The sequence below is a fragment of the Pyrgilauda ruficollis genome, unplaced genomic scaffold (assembly GCF_017590135.1).
Source record: "Pyrgilauda ruficollis isolate IOZ18807 unplaced genomic scaffold, ASM1759013v1 scaffold2, whole genome shotgun sequence".
Classification (NCBI taxonomy): Eukaryota; Metazoa; Chordata; class Aves; order Passeriformes; family Passeridae; genus Pyrgilauda; species Pyrgilauda ruficollis.
The window spans coordinates 12608885-12630123 of NW_024519206.1; the positions used below are offsets into that span (position 1 = coordinate 12608885).

Genomic DNA, 21239 nt, shown 5'->3' on the forward strand with positions numbered 1-21239 from the left:
CATTGCCTCCAAAGAAATAACTGCAGGGAATGCTTAACTCAAAAAAGTTACACAGGATGCTTAAAAAATAATCCAGAGAAGCTGTCTTCAAAATAGCTATTGTTTGGGAATACTCCACAGCTAAAACTGGAGAGCTTATCCCCACTAGTGCAAAACACAGCAACACAATACAAACCCTGTTACACTGGCAAGGGCAGGAAACAGGCCACACTTCTGCCATGTCAACCAAAAAACCACACTAAACATAAATCAAAGTAATTCCCCTGTCTTTTCACATTTTTCTGGCAAAAATGGAAGAAGCTGTTGTGATCTCAGCAGCTGTTTTGATACTGTTCTATGGAGTATACTGGAGTCTCATCTGCTTCCACTAAAAGAGCTTGGATTTTTGGATGAATAAGCAAAGGCATACTCTCTTTCATTTGAGCTTCTCCTAGGATGAAACCAAAGAAGAGAGCACTTGTGACAAAAATACACAGTTCTAAGGCTCTTCTGTGTTCCCTCTAAAGATTCTAGATACGTATCTCAGTATTTTTTAAAGATTAAAAAAAAAATAGAAAAGAAAAAGCTAAGAATCTAAAATCAACTAACAGCCTGCATATTAAATAACCCACTAAATTAGATCTCAGTAATTTTGTCTTTGTTGAACCACTGCCTGGTGTTACAAGTAACAGGAAGTCCCCTTGGCTCTTTAAACAACAAGTTTTATCAAGGTACAGCTTACAGTAAGTGGAAGCTCCAGCTTGGAACTCACAGAAAAACTGTCTCAAATATCCACCCTGGAAAAGAGGTGCAAGACTGCAAGCAACTGCTCCTCCTGCAGATTCATGCTCCTCCTCTCCAGAGCATCCAGGCAGTGAATCCTGACCTGAAGTTGCAAATCCAGCCTCTAAATTGTCCTTTACACCCTTAAAAATTCTGGACAACCCCTGCACAGCTGTCTCCTGAGATGTGGGAGCTGAGAATCCCCCATCTCCAACACCAAACAGACAGGAACACAAGCCATCAGGGCAGGGTTCGTGTGGGTGCAGAGCACTCAGAGGAGGCAGAAAGCTGTAGCACAACTCCAAGAGCACATCAAAGCTACACATCAGCCTCAAGAGCAGTCAAGTGAATTCCCTGCAAGTAATCTGAGATCCTGGGACAGCTTTTGGATCATCTTCCACATAGTTTCAACCTCTAGCACCCACGAGGCCACTGGGGTGAGGGGGCCAGGATTGTCACTGGGTGGCAGGAGGACGTCATAAGGCATCTGTCATCATCTGTGTACCTTTAAGGACCTGCGCCTTCAAAAGAGGAGAAAATCCGGGGGTGACTTTTGCTACTGCAGTGAAATTTTTAAAACAAGCCCTATAACCTATAATAACAATATTTTCCTAACAAAAACCTGTTCCTGTTTTAACTTTTAATTTTTCTAAGAAATTTCTTTTAGATACTTTTGAGCTACTATCAATTGCTACAAATGCTGTAAATCTGCAATCACAAATACCCTCACTGTTCCATGCCAATGGTACTCTTCTCCTGATCCAGGTTTTTTAATGATCCATCAGCCCCAGTACACCCATTCCTTGGTGAAGGGGGAGAAAGTACTTCCAGGCAGAAAAATTTAAGGAGATGCTAAAGCAGAAACCTAAAGGGATGAATTGGGCCACGGAAGGTTTGAAAAACAGTAACCACGCAGAGCATAAGGAGCTTGTGTAACGTGAAATTTGACCTGTACTTCTGTCTAAAAGGAAACTGTTGTTAGAATTACAGTGACTCTTCGGCACTTTTTCCACTGCTGCAATGTAAACACTTTGTTGTACGTCTGGGCTGAGTTTGCTGAGGTGCAGCAAAAGCCACGGCCAAACTCGTACATCACTTTTATTGCTCTGGTTACTTAGGTTGCTCACTATTTACTCTCACAGATGATTGAGGAAGAAGATGGCCATAGAGAAGGGCACTCTAAAAATCTTGAACAGGAGGAAACAATTATTAACCTGGGACCAGATCAGGAGGCGATAGAGAAGTTTAGACTGGCACTGCCTGGTTTGCAAGGACACAAAGTCTCTTGTTGGGCAGGGTCCCTTTTGCACGGCAGGATTCACAAAGCCACTACACTGCAGAGAACTTGCCAGCCCCACTTCAAGTAGGAAAAGACATCTCAGAAGGATGATTTGAGAGATTTCTTGTTTCAGCCTTGGACATTCATACATGTTTTTGTACTCTTGGCTCTTCATCCCAAAGTTTTCTTTGTGGGTCCAGTTCCTCTGTTCAACTTGCAAGCTCTGGCTTGCTGCTTTCTTTCAAGTAAATTCCCTTGTTTCCCTCTCACTTCAATATTCTCCTTCCCTAAGCTCTGCTGAGTTTCACCACTCATAGGTCAGCCTTCCTGGGGGTTTGTGCCACCTTACAGGACCCTCATCCTTTCACCTGCCAGACAGACAAGTCCAGTGCCTCAGCAGCCTTGGAAGTACCCCTTCTCCTCTTGCCCAAGGCCAAGAAAAGTCCTGGATATAAGCTACATTCTGTATGCACTGAAATCTATTATTCTTTTTATTACTAGTTTTGCACAAACTAGAAAATTTAGGACCAGTACTCCAGGGTTTTCTCTATACTAGCATATATGCATTATTTATGTGGTTTGTCGTATCTACTATGTTTCAAAATTCATTTGCCCTTTGGATGTTGCCTGAGTAAGTTTATCTACATCTTAAACGCATTTTCAAAGTCCTTCACTAGAGCTAGAGACCACTCAGGGTTACTGTAATAAATAATATATTATTTATTATAATATAATAGGAATAAAAGGAAAACTAGTCAACACTTTCATAAATCCCCATTTTAGCTCCTACAAGGTGGTATTTTGCAAAGCACATTAACTACTCAATATCCATACACTTCTGGACAGGGCATCTAAATTTGGATGTGAATCCAACGTTTGGTGAGGGTGAACTTGACAGAAACAAGGATTATACCTTTGAGTTTCTTGGAATCACACGGATGATTTTCTAAAAATCAAATGTCAGGCATCAAAAATGAAGCACAGGAAGAAAAAATATCTATAAATGGAAAACTATAAAGTAATTATAACTTCTTCTCTACCTCAATAAGCATAATTAGAAAAGAAAGCAAGCTTTGGAAATTCTTTCAAAGACGTGTGTTTAAAGCATCTAGAAGTCAGTGTATTTCAGGTTTATTTAGATGTTTCTGACTATCCCACATGTATTTTAAAGAAAAATATTTCTCCCAGGATCTATGGTTTCTCTGCCACACTATATAGAGTACCTATACATGTTATAAGCAAACAATTTTTTAAAATAAAGTTCCTGAAGAACAAGGAAATCTTTATGAGTATTTGCACTGCCTATGGGAAAGCGCCAGGAGACAGCAGCTGGGCAGGAGGCCAGCGGGGGCTTCTGATACACATCTGGGCTTGTGTATAAACATGTTCTCCTTACAGTTTCCATTGTCCGCCCCAGCCCGTTCCTTTGGAGTATTTGTTGTACTCATTCTTGTCTTATTTACCTTTCCATAATGACTTTTCAGTGCAGAGGCCATCTCTTATCCTTGAACATTGTTTGTAAAAAGGTGCCCCATCCCTACTGGGTCCTTTAAGCAGTACTAAAATACAAATAAAATCTCTAAAAATACCATTCTACTTCTCAAACTTACGTCACCTAACGCCAGACAAAAGAAAACTGTGTATATTCTCCTTTCCTCCTCGCTCCCTAAAGGAATGCATCCTTTCTCAGCCGTAAAGTGAGCCTGGCAATTACTGTATGTGCATGTCTCTGTTCCTGTTTGGAGCACTATAATTGTTTTACAGTCCTGACTGTGATTATCCAGTACCCACCAGAAAATCCCAGTGCTTTGATCACAGGACTCCCTACCCAGACTCCGTCAGACAAGCAGAAGGAAGATAAAGAGGAAACAAGAAACACAGCTGACACAAAGCTAAAAGGAAGGAAACAAAGATAAAAATGCAAAAAGAAAAAACATAGGCTGAAAATAAAAAAGGGAGGAAACAGAGCCCACAGAAAAGAGAAATGAGGTGAGGCAGAGTTTAAGGAAATGTGCTTTTGTATCACGACTAAACAGAGGTGAGTCTCTTACAAGAATACGGTATTTTTTATTTACTGCTGTTCCCTGTCAGCCCCTCTAAGGGTCATTAATTTGTTCCCCTGCCTGGCTGGTCTACCATTAATGGTGTACAAGATATCCCTTATAGACAGTCCTCATGCATTTGAGATGAAGGTAGTGAGATAGCAGAAGCAGGCACAAACAGCTTGCTCATTTGGGCAATAAAAAGACAGAGGGCTGGCAGTCAAACAGAGAACAGACAGGATATAGCAAATTACAGGGTTCTCCTTCCAGACTTTGCCATTAAGCGAATGTTTTCTGCAATGCATAGATGCCCTCTGGGCACACGACTTCTAACAATCACCATGGCTTGTTTGCTTCCTGAGCTAGGGGATTTAGCTTTTTATACCATACCCTCTGTCTGGCACAGCTCCTACCACACGCAAGGAAAGTATTGATCTTCAACAACGTGAGTTTATCTGCAAAGTAATGCTTGCAAACAGTCCAAAACCATCTTTGCCTCTGCCCTGGCCCTGGAGATGGTGTTCAATTTTTCCTGTAACTGGAGAATAAACACGATATAGTTCAGGATAATCTCAGCAAAAAGGCTTGTATGTCCCTAAGAAATGAGCACACTGCTTTCTTTTCCATGTTTTATGAAACAGTGTTGTCAGGGTTGAGTGGTCTGTACAGGAACCTGAGCCTTGTGATTTGCTGCTACGGGAGCTGCTGCAGCATCACTGAAACAGGCTTTCATCCACTACATGGTTTCATGCACAGGTTTTCCATTCTTGCCACAACTGTTGTACCTCAACTGCTATTGGCCTTCCTCTATTTCTATTTCATACTTCTGCTCTCTTTTAAGTCCCTACTTACCATTTATTTAAAGGACAAGCCATAAAATACAACCAACCCAGCCACCATGGTTTTTCTAGGGTGTACAGTTGGATTTTCCAGTAGTTCATGCAAAAACTTTAGAAAATAACTTAGAGGAAGTGTGCTAACCCACTACTTCCATTATGTCAGTGGTTAGAGAATGCCATACTGAAGTGCAAGATGTTCCACACAATTTCATCTGTCTCTGCACTGATCCATGTGAAGCTACACTCCTGTAACATCCTGGCATGTTCTACACTGGCCAGCTCAAGGTTCCAGTTTAGAAATGCTTCACTCACATAAAAAAGACAAAAAATTTCTCATGATGGAGAGCAATTAAAGAACGGGGTAGGGTGGGGAGGTCAGGGAATTGTTTTCCAGGGTGTCATACAAAGGGATGCATGTGGGGTCACTGATGGCTGTGTAAATATGTCATGAGAACCTGGACCCAGGACAGAATGATCCCAGAATTTCTGCAAGACTCTGCCTCCCCAAGGTGAATTCTGACTTGCACCATGTTAACCACCACATTCCAGACATCATCTTTAACAGAAAATGCACCCTGGGCACTGTCTCACTAAAGAGGAGGCAGTATCTCTAATAGTTAAGCAGAAGGAATTGTTCCTGGCACAGATGGACAGAAGCTTTTTATTTCATGTTTCTGAAGGGGACCCAAGAGATTATTTTGCTTGCAGTACCTCCGGCATTCTGCAATTAATTTGTCCAAATAACAGAAAGCTCATTAAAAGCTTTTGCTCATGTAAAGCAAGAGTTGCTATATGTAATCTCTCTTGACAGACAGACATCTCTTGTAAAACTGATAAACTTGGCTGTGCTTGAGAGCAAACTAGTGAATAAAATATTCTGCTAAAATATCACAAAAGTAATTGCGAATATCTATTAAATGAGAAGAGTGCAAAATGATTTTAGAGGCTTTCCCCACCACCTACACCAGCAGGAAACGAGGTAGGTCTGCACTACTTCTTACCTTATATCTTTTTTTACATCCAGGAACAGGACAGGCAAAAGGTTTCTCATCCCCTCCATTCATGCACATTGAACTAAGGATAGCTTCAGAGCTGATAGCACTTTCTGTAGTCCAGGACTCATCACTGTCTGATTCTTCATAGTCTACTTCCTCTTCATCATATTCACTACCTAGAAAAGCAGGGTAGTCAGATAAAACAAGAATAAATAAGAGCACAGCAAAATAACCCATTCTGCATTTATTACATCAGCTACAATGACTTGTAATTTCCCCACTTTTGTCTTTTCTGGAAGACAGTTATTTTAAACTTTATAACCGTATCCTTCTCGTAGTTATTTATTCCTTCATAAAGACACCAGTGGTTCTTTTTCTAATAACCAGGATAGGCATTATTAATATATCTTCATAAAGTGCTAACTGCATGGCACAGAAAGTTCAAAGGACTGATTTTAAAATGCAGTTTCACTGCTTCTCAAACACCAGGATCCTTGCATCTTTCCCAGTGCCCTAACGGAAAATGTGCTCCCTCCCCTCCTCCAATTAAAGCTAATTTTAAGGCATTTCTTTATGCAATACAATACTGAAGAGTGTAATTCTACAGATCATAAACAGTGTAAAATAATATGTTGACAAGTCCTAATGCATTTACTAGCCCTTTGGAATTAATAGGAATTATAGCACAACATTAATAAGAATTATATTGTAGCAATTATAGTTGTGAAATTCATTCCCTCAGGTGTGGGTATAAATTGCATTGTGTGGCTGCCCTGAACAGACCGCATTATGTTCCAGATATGCTAAGGCAGCCATCTGAGCAGCTGGTGCTGAGTTTATTTATTATTTTTAATTGCAATAACTATTAATGAAATCCTCTGAAGAAGTTAAATGTGAAACAAGAGAAATTAGAAAAGCAGAATTCCAACTGTAAAAATACACTTGAAAAAAGCAAAGCAGGGGAGGGAAGAGCCGCAGCCGATTAAAAAGAAAATATATGCACAGAGGGAGAGAGAGGGAAAGCTGAGGGAAACTTCTGTGGTGTCAGCAGGAGGTGGTGCTGTGTTTCCCCTCCCCTTTCTTCTTTTCCTTTCCCAGCTCTGCTAAATTTTATCCTTTCTGCTGAAAGACAATTTGGCTCCAAGTGCTGGAATAGCTCCCGCTATTAAAGACGGTTATGTGACACTTACATGGCTCTTCCCTCATGTGCCCTTTCAGTGCACAGCTCTGAGCAGCCCTACCCGCCGAGGAGAAAACGCAGACAGATGCCTCATGGCACTTAAAAAACATTCTGAATTCACAGGGAAAACCCACACTGCCAAGTACAATGGCTTTTTAGGGGTGTTTCTGCTTCTGCTGAAACTCCATACTTACTGCCTCTTTGGACTCCCCCTTCCCCAGCATTCCCAGTCAGACTCAGCGCTGAGTAACAACACGTGGCAACTGGTAGCTGCCAGCGCCCAGGGCTCCTGAGCTTTGGTCAGGACAGATGTCAGACTGTCCACGTTTCTTTTCCCTGGCTCCCATCTGTCCGGGATGGTGTGCAGATGAGGAAAGAGGGACGGTTTCCCACCAGCGACAGCCGTCGACAGGAGCGCACGCACAGGCCCTGCAGCACATCTGGAAAACTCTGCCCCGCCGACTGCAGCTCCTCATCCCGCTCGAAATGAGCGAGAGCCAAAGAAAGCATTATTGACCTCTTAAAATATTTCTGAACTCTAGGAACAGTTAACCTAAAATGAAGTTAAGAGTTGTTATAGTTTAATTAACTAATAAAAAAATGGAGGCAAAACCACAACTCTGCTTCTACGATTTCCTGCCCTTGATTGTATCTTGATGGAAAAAATTCCTCAAGCTGTTCCTTTCAAACCTTTTAGCTCAGTGGGGTTTTTTAAAAGCAAATGAAACAGAAAACCCTATTGTAAACACACATATGCACTCCAAGGATGACAAAACATACAATTCTAAACACTGATACCAACAATTTCTGTCTTTATAATCACCCCCCCCCACTTATGTGTTCCCTTAAGAGCGGGTGATTTCTGCCCAAATAGGATTTTGTCCTCCTGAAGAAAACATCATTTAAAACTGTACAACGTCTCTTAGGGACACCACTCCTTTTAGTGAAGACAAGGAGTACGCATTTATAAAGCAACAATCAGTGTTCTTTAAAACTTCATATGCAATATGATGTATAAAGTAAGAGATACACAGAACAGTGGGGAGAAGCTGCAGTCAGTACTATTTTGCACTTCCTTAGGTTTTCCTAAAGGGATTAAGGCTTGCCCTTTTAATTTTTCTAGTAGTCTTGTACAGTAAGCTCTAATTTTGTAAAAATCTTTGCCTGTACTACAGTCCAAGGTAGACTCAGTGAAAGAGAAGAGTCCAAACTGTGTGTGTAACTATGTGTGAGATCACACCATACTTAGTTTTCTTTTCATTGGCTTACCCGAACAAAAATGCAAGATTTGCTTTAGTACACTCAAAGCAGCTCTTTAACTAGTATAAGCAAATGCTGCATTATCTTAAATTTTTAAATTCAGATGCCATTATAGATTTTACAAATACAATGAGCTTTTTCATATGAATGACCATATAAATATGTATTTCTTCTTGAACAGAACAGTAATACTAATGGTGCCGTATGAAGCTGGAACTGCAGTCTATCACTGCTTTTATCTAACAGTGTCCTACTACTGACCTCAGCCACTTCTACTTTCTTAAAAAAAATAAAAATTAGAAATCCCAAAATGTATTTAAAAGGACCTTGGTATAAGGAAAATGCAAAAAAAAATTTACTGCCTTGAAAAATTTCATTAGCAATAAAATTCAACCTTAAAATAATTATGTTGTTTCAGTTGTTATAGAAAAACAACACCGATTTAGTCATGCTTTTAACCGATTCTGCCTCAGAATTTAATTTCCTCAGTTGTCAGTGTCTAAGAGCAGCAACCCATGTGGTGCCTCACCGGCTGCGTGCAACACATCAGAGAGGGGGGAAATAAAACAAGCGGAAAAACAAAAAGCACAAGGCGCAGGTTGGCACTGCCATTATAAACAGCCCCTGGATGAGGTATTTTAATTAAGTGGTGCAGGGCTGAGCACGGTGGCTTTGCGAGGCTGCTCCCAGGCGGAGCAGGAGGTGCTGGGCTCCATGTCAGGTGTACAAACTGCAACCCGAGCCAGCGCTGCCCCGGCTCTTGGGCAGCGTTCCCGGGGACCAGCAGTGCGCCGAGGGGAAGCGCACAGCAGCGCACTTTGATCAAGATAGAGTGAGTTAATTGCTTGCCTTTTTTTTTTTTTTTTCCCAGACTTGGTTGGTGTTTCACAATTATATCTGTAAATATTTACTTTTTTTTAAAGGAAAAAGGAAAAAAACCAAATTAAGTGCCCTCGCATCTAACCTATGGCCCGCTCCAGGGTGTAACAACTGCGTGACTTGGGCAGTGTTTGCAGTAACTCTCCCAGAGAGCTGCCTTGCTGAGCTCTGCTTGGATGCTGCCATGCTCATGGAAAACAGGATGCTCTGCTGGGGCACGCTGCCCTTAGGGCACTGAGCTGAGCCATTCCTGTAGCATGTGGGCCAATGGCTTTACCCTTCCTCCTCATGCTTGGAAAGCAGATTGAATGCTCCTCCCACTGAAAAATATCAGAACTAGGCTTCAGAAGTCTGAATAGCAAAAAACCTCCCCCAAAACTCGACAACACACAAGCATCTAAACATCAGGCTGATGGAGAAGCACATGCTTTCAGCAAGGCACTGTACAAATATACAATATTTGTACAGCAGAGCATCCTGTTTACCATAACTAAATACTAGTTCTACCACAGCAAAAAAAACCCCAAAAACCCTCTCCTCTGGCAATGCTTTTCCTGAGGCTTCTTGCTAGATCATTGCTCTTTAACGTAATATCCAGTTTGATCATCTGGCTTTCATTCAGAGACCCTACACAGTTCTACCTTGGCCTAACCTAAACCACTGCTTTATTATCCAAATAACTCAGTAACATCTTCTTAATATTGCACCCGCCCTCGCATGCAATATTCCCTCAGTCCTGGCCCACAAAGCCATTTCCCCACTCCTCATTCTACTGACCTTGCCAAAAGACTCACTTCATCTGTGCTGCCCCCAGCAGATCAAAAAATGAAACAAAACAAAGGCAAGGAAAGAATGCTAGCTCAGCCTTTTTTTTTTCCCCCTGCAATTTTCCATGCTGAGACAATGCCACTACTCAAAGGGGAGGGGAGGCAAATTCCACTAGGCACAGCTCACATAGTATGCCATACTGGAGCCAGATAGCACATAAAATTACCTGTTTTGAGAGCCACAAAACATACTGGGTCACAAAGAGCTCCAGCAAGTTACTTCTCTTGTAATTTTCACACTGCATTTAAACAACCCATCACAAATAAGGAAGCTGTCTATGTCACAGACAAAAGTAAAGACATGCACGAAAAGGGATTATGATTTATGATTAAAGGTAAGAAGCCTTTGTAGTTTGACAGTAAGAAAAACTGACCATAAAGACTTGGTCTACACCTCAGCTGCCAGTCAGTTTTCCTATCAAAATCAGTGAGAATGTCACTTAATCCTACAGCAAAGATCTCACCTCTTCAATGCCCATCTACTACTTTTTTGTTTTCCAGTAGATGAAGTCAGTAATTTAAAGAGCTCAGAAATGGTTTGCAGAGAGGTAATTCATTTGACATTCTGGAACAGATAACATTCCAGCTACACTGCTGAAAATCTGCGGCCTCATCTTTTATATTTCTGGGGTTTATTTTGTATTCTCACCACTTTAGCTAAGATCGATTCTGCCATTTGCATGAGTGAATTCATTTTATCGTGAGATTTACAGAGGATTCTCCCCTGAACTTTAAATGAATCTTGGTTCTAGCAGGTGCACAGCATTTGTCACTACATCGCTTTTCAAATCTAAAGACTTCTCTGCTGTGCCTTTAAATATAAAAAAGACAAAGCTGATTTAAACCAGCACAAGCTGTGTGTGCCATTTTAATGAGCAGGATCTATCTTGACCTCTGATCAAGAACATTATGAGTTTTTCCTTTCTCCTCCCATGAAGAAAAGCAAACCCGAAACATCCTTGCCAATTATTTCTGTGACCAGAAAGCATACATTTAAGTATACAATGAATAACTATGAGCAAATAGCTTACTGCAGTGGGAACCACCATTGCTAGTGTCACCGAAAGTTCATGGCAATTCCAAGGATTTCTCATAAAAATTCAGCTTCACACTTTGTCCCGTGTGAGACTTGCAGTTTGTATTTCATAGAAACAGTTTTATGAGAGCACTTCTTATGTTACGAACTTTGCATTCCCATATACTGCGACACTTTCCTTGATAAAAAAAGTGAATTATTAATATTGTGTGAATTTTGGGTTAACACTAAAGCACATTTATGGATTTGTCAGACTTCTTCCCTCTGTGCCCATGGATGCACACAGCAGGGACAATGTTCCTACAACAGATACTCACTGCTGATCTAAAAACACATCAAGTCATCCAAAATGAAATATTTTTCCTTCATATAAAGAACAGGAAATAAATGCTGGGGGCAATGAAATACAAAACAGTCAAATAACAGCAGCCATGCAAGTCTTTAGCTAGAAGCTGTAGCAGGACTCTCTCAGCTGAGAGCTGGTACAGGTGGCACAATGCACTGGCTCTGCAAACTCCAGCAACAAATGTCAGACACTGAACCATGCAGACACACTAAGTCAGGGTCTTTGCTCGCTTGCTTGTTTTGGTGGGTGGAGAGAGGGGACTCAGAAAGCAGTTTTCAGCCTTTGTAAAAATTCCACTGAGATTAGTTTCTTACATTTTCAGAAATACTTTTACCATTCATGTCCACAAAGATGATGTAGACACAGCTGAAGAAAACGCAGAGAGGTTTAACAGAGCACTGTGCAGTGCTACAGACACTGGCATTTTAGACAGCAAGTGCCATTCCAGTGTTTGGATTCAGCACCTAAAGACAACAAGCACTAGGTTCACCTCAGGGAAGGCCAGAGGACGTGGGCGTAAGCACACACAGTTGAGTTTTTGCTCTTCTCCCAGTAAATATTCCTGATCCTCATTTCTGGGTGAGGAGAGGCAATTCTGTTCTGAAAGCCAAGGAACTTTGCTGCCACTGGTGGGAGCTGATTGAGATGGCTATGGTTTGTCAAACAGGCACTTGCCAGGGCTAACAGTGGCCTCCATCCCTCTTCATGATCACGACAGAGCCACGAAAACAGCAATCAGGACGTGCCATGGCCTCGGCCCTGCACCAGGCGGGATGGGTGCTCCGGGCTGTGCCGCTGCCAGCCCTGCACAGTGAGTCCTGCGGCGGCTGCTGCCGGCATCCTCCTCTGCCCAGGACACCAGTCGGAGCAGGATTTGGCCAGAACAATATCTTCTGGAGAAACCACCCTTCCTTTTCTCTTTTCCAATCCTCTCCTAGCTGAGATCAAGCATCAAGCACTAAATAATGAGCTGTTAGGATGTATCACTGCCCAGAAGAAATAATTTTCTATTGTCTCTGGCTGAAGCAAGGCTCAGCTAATGAATAAGCATCAAGAGAATTTAAAAAAATGTACCTCATGTAATGATGTAAACACAGATTCAAACACAAAGAACAGTATGTTTTTTTATCATCATTTTTAGGCACAAGGCACTTGAAAGCACTAGAGAAAATAAGTTAGGCAAAAAAAAAGCCCCACAAAAAACGTTTCTGTGTTTGTTTGCGTCACTTGAAGAGGAGCTTTCAGACCACACTTTCAGACCTCTACTGCTATACCAAAGCAGGGAACATTTAAGCATCCAAGGTTATGGGTAGGTGTTTCTGGACATCCTCTTCCCTCTCTCCCAGTCAAATGGCAACTGTAACTTGCACAAGTCACAGAGACAGTCTGAAAACATCCTTCCCCCAGCTATTCTGGAGGGTGGCACTTCAAAAAGGATGAACTCATACATAGTTAAACATCCAGCACCCTGGTGTTTTAAATGACATGGTACATAGGTCAATTCCAACATTTCACACCAACTGAAGTCTTCATTTCAGTGCTTTCAGTGTAAGCTCATGCTTAAGTGAATTTTAAGTGACTGAAAATGCATCCCATTACAAGGTTTGGATTCACTTTGAAAAGCATGCAAACACTCCTACTGGTAAAACATAAATCTGAATACATTGTATTTTGGTATATAATGATTTTGGCTATATGGGAAATCACCCTAAAATGATGGAGGTTAAGCTAAAATGATAAAGGTACAAAATAAACATAAAGTTTTACATTTAAAGTGCTATTAGTGACATTAGTGATATATATTCTTTTTCACTGTCAGTAAAATGGAGAACTGTTTACACGTGAGATCTGCTCTCCATTTTGGGCTACTAGAGAAACAGAACTAACATACTCAGGCTTAAAAAACTAAAAAAAAAAGGCCTCCGGAGCCAATACTGGGGTTGGTGGAGCAGCTGGATTCTATCTGGCCTTAGGAGCAACTGTGTGCCATTTTCTTTCTTGATATATCTGTGTCTTGATACTGGTATAGCAAAGAACAGTCTTTAAAACTAAAGCACTGTAAATCCTAATCCAAAGTTTATAAAACCACTTGCGCACCTATATAAGCAGATATGTTACAACTTACTGAATATATAAATGCAAACAAAACATACATGTAATAAGATAAATAAATTAAAAAAAAATCCACCACTTCCAATTACTTGTGGAACAGCAACTAATCACAAAAACATGCATGTAAAGAACTGATTCTGGAAAAAACCAGTCAACTGATACCACGGCATGTGTTTTGTGGAGCAGGGCTTTCTGAGAACGCTGCAGAGGTGCTAAAGCAAATTGTTATAATGTCACTGCACAATGTGCTGTTGAGGTTTTATGGCCACACTGTGCCAGTAGTCTCGGGAAGTTATTTTGCATTCTTATATAAACTTTTTCACCCAATACTGTTTTCCACAAAAAACGGCTTTCAATAATGTACAATCTTGTGTTTATACACAGTACAGGAAAAACATGATAAACCCAAGAACACAATCTCTACTTTAAACATATTTGAAAACTAGATTTCTACGACTTCATGTAAACAAGAATAAGCTCTTAAACACTCACCAAAAAAAGAACATAACCTTCCTGTAATTAAATGGCAGTGTTTTACATGGCACTTTTTAAAAATCATGAAAATAAAAAAAGTAAATAAATAAATCAATCCAGCAGACCCCTCCCAATTTGAGGCTTAACCTGCAAAGTAATGTAACAGTAATAAAACCCATGCCAGCTGGAATCCTTTCTTTTTCTGGCTTTGGCATGAGAAGCAAGAGCAGGTATACGTTTGAAGAAAAACAAAGTAGGACATTTTCCACCTTTAGTCACAGGATGTTAATTGAACTCTGGCAAATGTTTAAAGATATTCACAAAATGTTCAAAAAAGAATTAAAACCAGTTGGGGCTGAGAAAAAGAAACAATCCATCCTTCCTCCCCTCCCTTCTCTCCCCTCAAACATCTGTTCCAAACTTATACTCCAAAAACCACAGCAAGGAACAGTCATAATTAATGTTATTTTGGCTTTTTAGTTGCTAGGCCTGCATTCCGAGGTTAGAAATACAAAAATACAAGTTCAGGGCACTATTACTGTACTTAAGGACTCTCCTGATGCATGTAACAAAAGTGCAGTTTTTCTTTTCTCTTCTTTGCCCCATTTTATAAAGAAAGAGAAGAAAAAAATAGAAACGGTACCAGGAAACAGTTCCACGTTGAAGATAAAGGATTACAATAAAAAGTACCTACACAAATGAACTACACTTTATGAAGCTATGAAAACACGTTTGAGACATGTTTTATCCATGCTTTACAGCTGCACAAAAGCGATCCAGCCACTCGCAACGCAGACCATAAAACTGCGGACGCACACGGTCCCTCCGCACCCCAAATGCCGCGCCTTGCCTCCAGCAGCGCGCAGATCCTGCAGGGATGCACTCAGCTCCCACCAGGCTCCCCCCAGCCCAGGCATGGCTACCACTGTGCAGGTACAGCCTGCACACACCAGGAGTGCTGCTGGTTTCGGCAGGATCTGGCTGGGCAGGCATTTCCAAGGTGCTGCTGTGTGAGTGGGCTACAGCATGCAGCATGCACGTCAGCCCCGGCGCAGCGCACGGAGGACCAGGGTCTGGAGGAGCTGTAGAGGAGCAAGACAACTCACTGCTTTTTCAGCAGCTTTGGGCTGAGGAAATTTCATGTTTATGAGGCCCAAGAGGGCTACAAAGCCCTGACCAGCAACAAGGGAGGCAATGGCAAATTCTCCACTTCAATGCACTGAAGGGCCGGGAGGATTTATCTGCATGAATATACACTGACCACTTCTCTGGGCCTGCTTTTGAAGCTCTGACCATCTACATTTAAGAAACACCATCAGCATGATTTGAGAGACTCAGAATTATCAGTAAAGGTTTATTTACCCTAAGACTCAGAATTACGAGTAAGGGCTAAAATGGTTGTCGACTACTGAGCAAGAATGAAGGCTTTTTAACTTTTAGTAATTTTAACTACACAAAAAATCTACAGGAAAGCTCTGTTCTGTTTTTCTTTAATCCTACTTTGTGTTTCTCAGAAAGAAATTAACTCAAGCATAAGAACACATTTGGTGGAGAGTCATGTCTCCTCTCTCATTTTTAAAGGCAAAGATTCTGATAAAATGAAGTGTGCACTGTGCCTGTTATGCTGTCACAAACCTTTCTTTGAGGCTGTCATTGTTTCAGTCAGGTCTACAAAACGTATGTTAGCAGGTGTGAGCTGCTTCAGGTGACATATCACTGGGCTGAAATCAAAGTAGTTTTCAAATTGCTGTTTTCCATTGCTCCTTGGCTTCTTGTATCCTTTGACATTAGAGGCAGAAGTGTTCAGAAATTGTGGTGAATGGCACTCTCTGACTGTGTATGGAAAAACCTTTCAAGAGGGAGACTATGCTAGCAAGGACCAAGTACCACTCTTCATCTTCAGCAAGAATTAGAGTGGTGTCTTCCACCTGCCAGGCCACAAGCACTAAAAAGACATGAGGATCTTGTGGTTTTAGGGGTCAGCAAATGTTTCATGGTTTTTAGTTCACTTGGAAATACACAAAAGCTACAAAGAACCCTGTTTTTCCTAAAATGTCACATACTTTTGAGAATCTTGTACTGGCTAACATCAACTCATGATACACCATTTCCCCTGTGAAGTAAACCTCTCTGGGCTGTAAGTCATTGAGTGTGAAGTGGTATGTTAGTCCTTGCTTTTTATTACTTCTGATTTGCTTTGGCCACAATGCAAGGAAAACTCAAACATTTGCTTAAGTTTCATCATCTTCAGCACACTGAAGTGCCGCCTAAATGAGTCTGGCTTTTTTTTCTGCTAAGCCCTAACACTGCTGTCAGTGTGCAGACATGCAGCACCAGTGGACATGGAGTAATTTTTTTCAGTCCTCGAGGTACTACAGATGTACAGATAAATCCCATTTAATGTTGCAGTGTACTATACATATATGTATATGTGTAAGTATATATGTGCATATATATATACATCCACCTAAATTTAAATAAACACCTGAAAGCTCCATGTGGCCACTACTGTTTCTAACTTGGAGAAAAACATTTGTGTTTTCAGCTAGGAATTTTCAAGATAATTAGCAGATTACTTACAAAGTTAAATAGTAAATAAATAAATAAAAATGCTTTCACCAATTGGCCCTTGCAGTATAAACACACAAACATGAATGCCATCATTGTTACCCAGAACTGCTGAAGTAACTTTCTGAGTGTCACACTATTCCTATGTTAAACCAGTTATGCCACAAGCTGTGAAAGGCAGACACAATGTGCTTCCTACAAAATGCATATTTTTTACACATTTGGAGAAAGATAGGTCTGTGTGTGATGGGTGTGCTTGTACACAAAAATCCCTCTCCTATCACAAATTAACACAGAGATAATCTTTACTTTTAAGCTTATTGTACATTTTTTGTTCTTGACACTGTTAAAAATGGATTGCCAGGGTAAGCTACTACGATGGGGATTATAAAATAGTTCCTGTGCTTGGAAGTACTTTAAATCTACAAGCCATGTTTCTATTGCTGCTTTGTAGCTTAAATCCCAAAACTAGTGATGATTTTATGAGTTGCTGTAGTCTAGACAACTCGGTTACTTTTCAATTAAATTGTTCCTTGGGGAGACTACTGTGAAAATTCCCATACAATTAATTACAGGTATGTGCAATTAAAATACAATTCTACAGCACAGTAGCTTTACAATTGCTGGTGCAATTTATGTCTGTATCAAACAAGAATGCTCTGAAGGGCTGGGAAGACGAAGTACAACATGCAGGAGATTACATGCAAAGCTACCTGTAGTGAATGAAATGAAATAAAAAGTAGTGTTAAATTTCTGTGTGCCCTTTCCTCTGGTCAGATTCAGAATTTTACTAGAAAGCACAAAATCTGACAACTGAACTAATCTTCCCAGAATATATTTTTATAGCAAACTGGGCTCAACACATTTTTACTGCCAAGTTAAAGAGCAAATCAGAAATTTAACAGAATTATAATGAAAATGCACCCATAAAGCAGGAAAATTAAGAAAAACAGAAAATGCAGCAAAAAGCTGAGAAAAATCATGATTAAAAAAAGTCAACATGTATTTCCCCTCACAGCAAAGCCCCATTTTCCTCCATTGGTTATTTTCATATTAGTCTTACTTTCCTTTATATACACTTAAAAATGTCCTTTTAACTCTAAAAGCAATTTAAATGGTTAGAAGCACCACTTTAAAATAATATCATTCTGTGAATATAGTATAGGCCTTTTTGTACTTAAGTTATAAGTTAGTTTAGGATGGAGTTAAACAAAGGACTAAGCAGGGCAGGTTGTCATAGCACATGTCTTTATGCAAACCATAGAGAAGATTAGTTCCAGGAGAATCTCTACAATTTTGCTCCATCCTCACAAGTTTACAGGCTTGGATCAGTGGAAATACCAAACCTCTGAAAAATTAAGACACTTATGGGTCATGTCAGCTTGTCTGCCCTGCAGAAATCCTCCAGGATCTGTGCCCCAATGGACTATGAAAGAACTGTAGTCATGCAGCCCTGTGGTCCTTGCAGCCTTAACCAAAGCTCCTCGTTCACCTGATCCATGTGAACAGAGAGAGGTGGACTTTGAGGGGTCCCAAACACCCCGTAAAACGAACCAGATCACTTCTGTAAGGCAAGTAGGGCTGGGGTTTGTGAGTCCTTACGACTCTGGCTTTGCCTGGGAGATTAAAAAAAGACATCAGGGCCTCCCTTGTAAGAGACACAGCCATCAAAGTGGGCCAACTCCCACCCTTCCTCATTTTTGGGTTCAGCCAAACTGCAGAGCAGGTAATGGCACAGCTAGAGGTCAAAAAACATGCAGGTTTGACCAAGTTAATGTCTTGGTCTTCAGGATCATTTCAAGCTGTTTGATTTGGAGCTACAAGTTAGTCTAAGATGTGACAACACTGTTGCTGCACCTACAATATGGAATTATCTCTGCTCTGCAGATCCTCCAAGCCTAAGTCTCAGTATGCTCTGAGAATGTGATTCTTTTGGTTTGGTTTAGTCACTGAGAAACCAGGTTAACACACAGTCTTGTCTCTCTAAGGAAGCCAGGCAACCTGACAGCTGATGACTGCTAGGAAAGAAAAAAAAATCAGTTTCTGAGGCACTTAGCTGAGCACAGTGATGAACACTTGAACATTTTTTCACTTTGGATTACTGAAGAAAGAGCTAAATATGTACAAGTTTACAGCCTGGCTCCCTAAAATTAAAATGCAACATCTAGCTCTGAAAAAAATATCTTTTAGCTGTGGGAACAAATCCCACCTGTTCTAAGAAAACCCTTATAAGAAATAATTGTACTTTTACTTACTATTTTTCATTGTTTTAGAGACCTTCTATTACAGCTCTATTCCTTAAGGTAGAAACTGGAAACTACTACAGATTTCTCTTATTATTCATGCTTAGTCATGACCTCAGCCAAAAGCTCATGTTAAAATCTCATACCATATCTAAGCACACACATATAGTATGGTTGAGTCACACATTGATCAACTGTTTTGCACAATGCCATTCACTATTTTTTTCATTATTTTTTACAAGAACACTCATAAGGCTCTGTTGGAATAGGTGCCTCACACTGCTAAATGCTGGGCAATTCTACATACAATATTAGTTAGTGTGCAGGATTAATATATGGCCCCAAACCTGCAATTAGATGGAACCACTATGGCTCCAATAAATACAGTTGTCTTGTGTCATCTACACAGAAATGTGAAAACACAGCAACAGTGAAGCACCTCAGAAGGAAATGTTGTCAGGGACCAAAATTCAGTTTCCACAAGATATTTTAACGCAGATTTTTTCATACCTTGCAGGTCTGAAATATCAAATGTATTCAAACATTCATTATGCTGGAGACATTCATTCTTCATTTTGTGAAGTATGCCTCACTTATTTGCCCATGGTGTTTATCCAAGAGTGAGTCCATATATCTAATTTTTAATAAAAACATAGCATAAAAGTTCTTCAGTCTCTGAACAGGCAATTAAACAAGTAGAAAGTTCTGAACAAGTAATGAGATGGTTCCTCAGACTTCTTAAAGTCTGTTTTTTCAAGCTGCAACAGAGCTTGCTTGATTTGTGCTTTACTGTGCTGGACACCCCGTAAGTCAAACACACAAAAACATAACACTCTCAGCCCACTTCTCAACAATTTAATACAACAGCCCTGGGATTTGATTTAATATTTCTACTTTTCATTATTTTTTTCAATTACATCTGCATGATACTCGGCCACTTTAACATGAAGTGTATTAATTAAATTTAAGCATTTACAGTATGCTAACACAGGTGAAGAATTTTTGAAGTGAATGGCTAAAGCTGGGTTTTCGTGACTACATAAATTCTTGAGTTTGCAACTCTGCAAGTGGTGAATATTCCATTCCAGTCTGACAAAGCACTTGTTATGTGCTCCAAGTCAGGCAGCATTTACTTCCTTAGTATTAGGTGCTAAACATTAATCATGTGCTTGAAGCCCACGTGACCTGAATTTTCAAAATGCCATTAATGTGTACTTGTTCCCACTCGTTTGTCTTCCCAAGTCTTAATTTCAAGCTCCCTTAAGGTCTAGTAAAGGAATATTTTGCAGTCCACTTTACTTATAAAAATAAGCCCACCACAAAAGAGCAGTATCTCTCTGGCTGTAGCAATATTGAGTAAATCTTCATCGCCCAAAGAGAAAGCTGTTGCAGATTATCAACTGGGTAGCAGATTGAATGGCTCATAGCCTGCTCTGATTCAGCCCAACATGGAGTTCAGAAATGCCACCTGCTGACAGCAGCCAAACAGATCCTGCTCTAAATAGCAGCTCTGCAACAAATTCATCTTAATTCAGCTACGTATTAATAGCATATCCATCAACTCAAAAGAGCTTTGAGCACCTAACTCCTCCTCCTGCAAGTCTTCAATTAATTTGTGGGGGAACACCCCTGTTATTTCACATTTCTGCTGTTCCCTCTAAATCACAAAGTAGTTCAGCTGAGCAGATCTCTGTTTCTTGCTGGATTCTGTTTAGTGTGCTGTTCCAGCACTCTGTGCAGCAGCTGTCTGTGCCATATGATTACTTCATTGTTGAAAGCCTGACATATGGAAACTCTACTGAAATGTTAGCTGCTTTGATACCTATGAAGAGGAATGAGCTTTTACATTACAACAACGCATTTTTTCAACAACTTAAAGTAAAAAAAAAATTAAACACACATTTAGAATCTAAACCATATTAGTTTCCAGCATATGCCTGTTACTCTATTTCAGTGCCCAATTCCAAAGGCTGGTTACTATTGTGGTTTTGGTTGCTATTACCAGCAAACAATGGGTGGTTTTCTTTCAGCTTTTGCATTCTTGGAAAAGAAAAGGGAACAGATTCAAGAGGAGGCCCGAGGGATTCCTCCATGAGTGATCCATGAAGGCAAATGCTATACAGCAGAATTACAGGAATGGTATCTCATATCATGGAGATAACAGTATATGAGATAACCAGGCTTATTGGGAAAAGTCCCTAACTGCCACACAGTGTTTCGCTTCCCAAAATCAAAGCTTCCACAACAGACAGCTCCTTAGTAGACCAGAAGAAAGGTGGATCCTTACAGATGGATTTCTGAGTCCCAACTGCCTTTGGAAGGTAGAGAAAGGAGCTCCTTTGTTGTAATATGCAGACTTCCCTCCCCTGTAAATTAGTCACCCATAGAGGGAACAAT

The 21239-nt window shown here is 40.5% G+C and overlaps 1 protein-coding gene across 1 annotated transcript in view; it reads right to left on the reverse strand.

Annotated features, from left to right (window-relative positions):
* JAZF1 (JAZF zinc finger 1) overlaps positions 1–21239 on the reverse strand; it is an 89299-nt gene that overhangs the window by 2827 nt on the left and 65233 nt on the right. Inside the window, 1 exon segment of the mRNA XM_041466223.1 lies at positions 5924–6093. Coding sequence (XP_041322157.1) covers positions 5924–6093 — 170 coding nt within the window.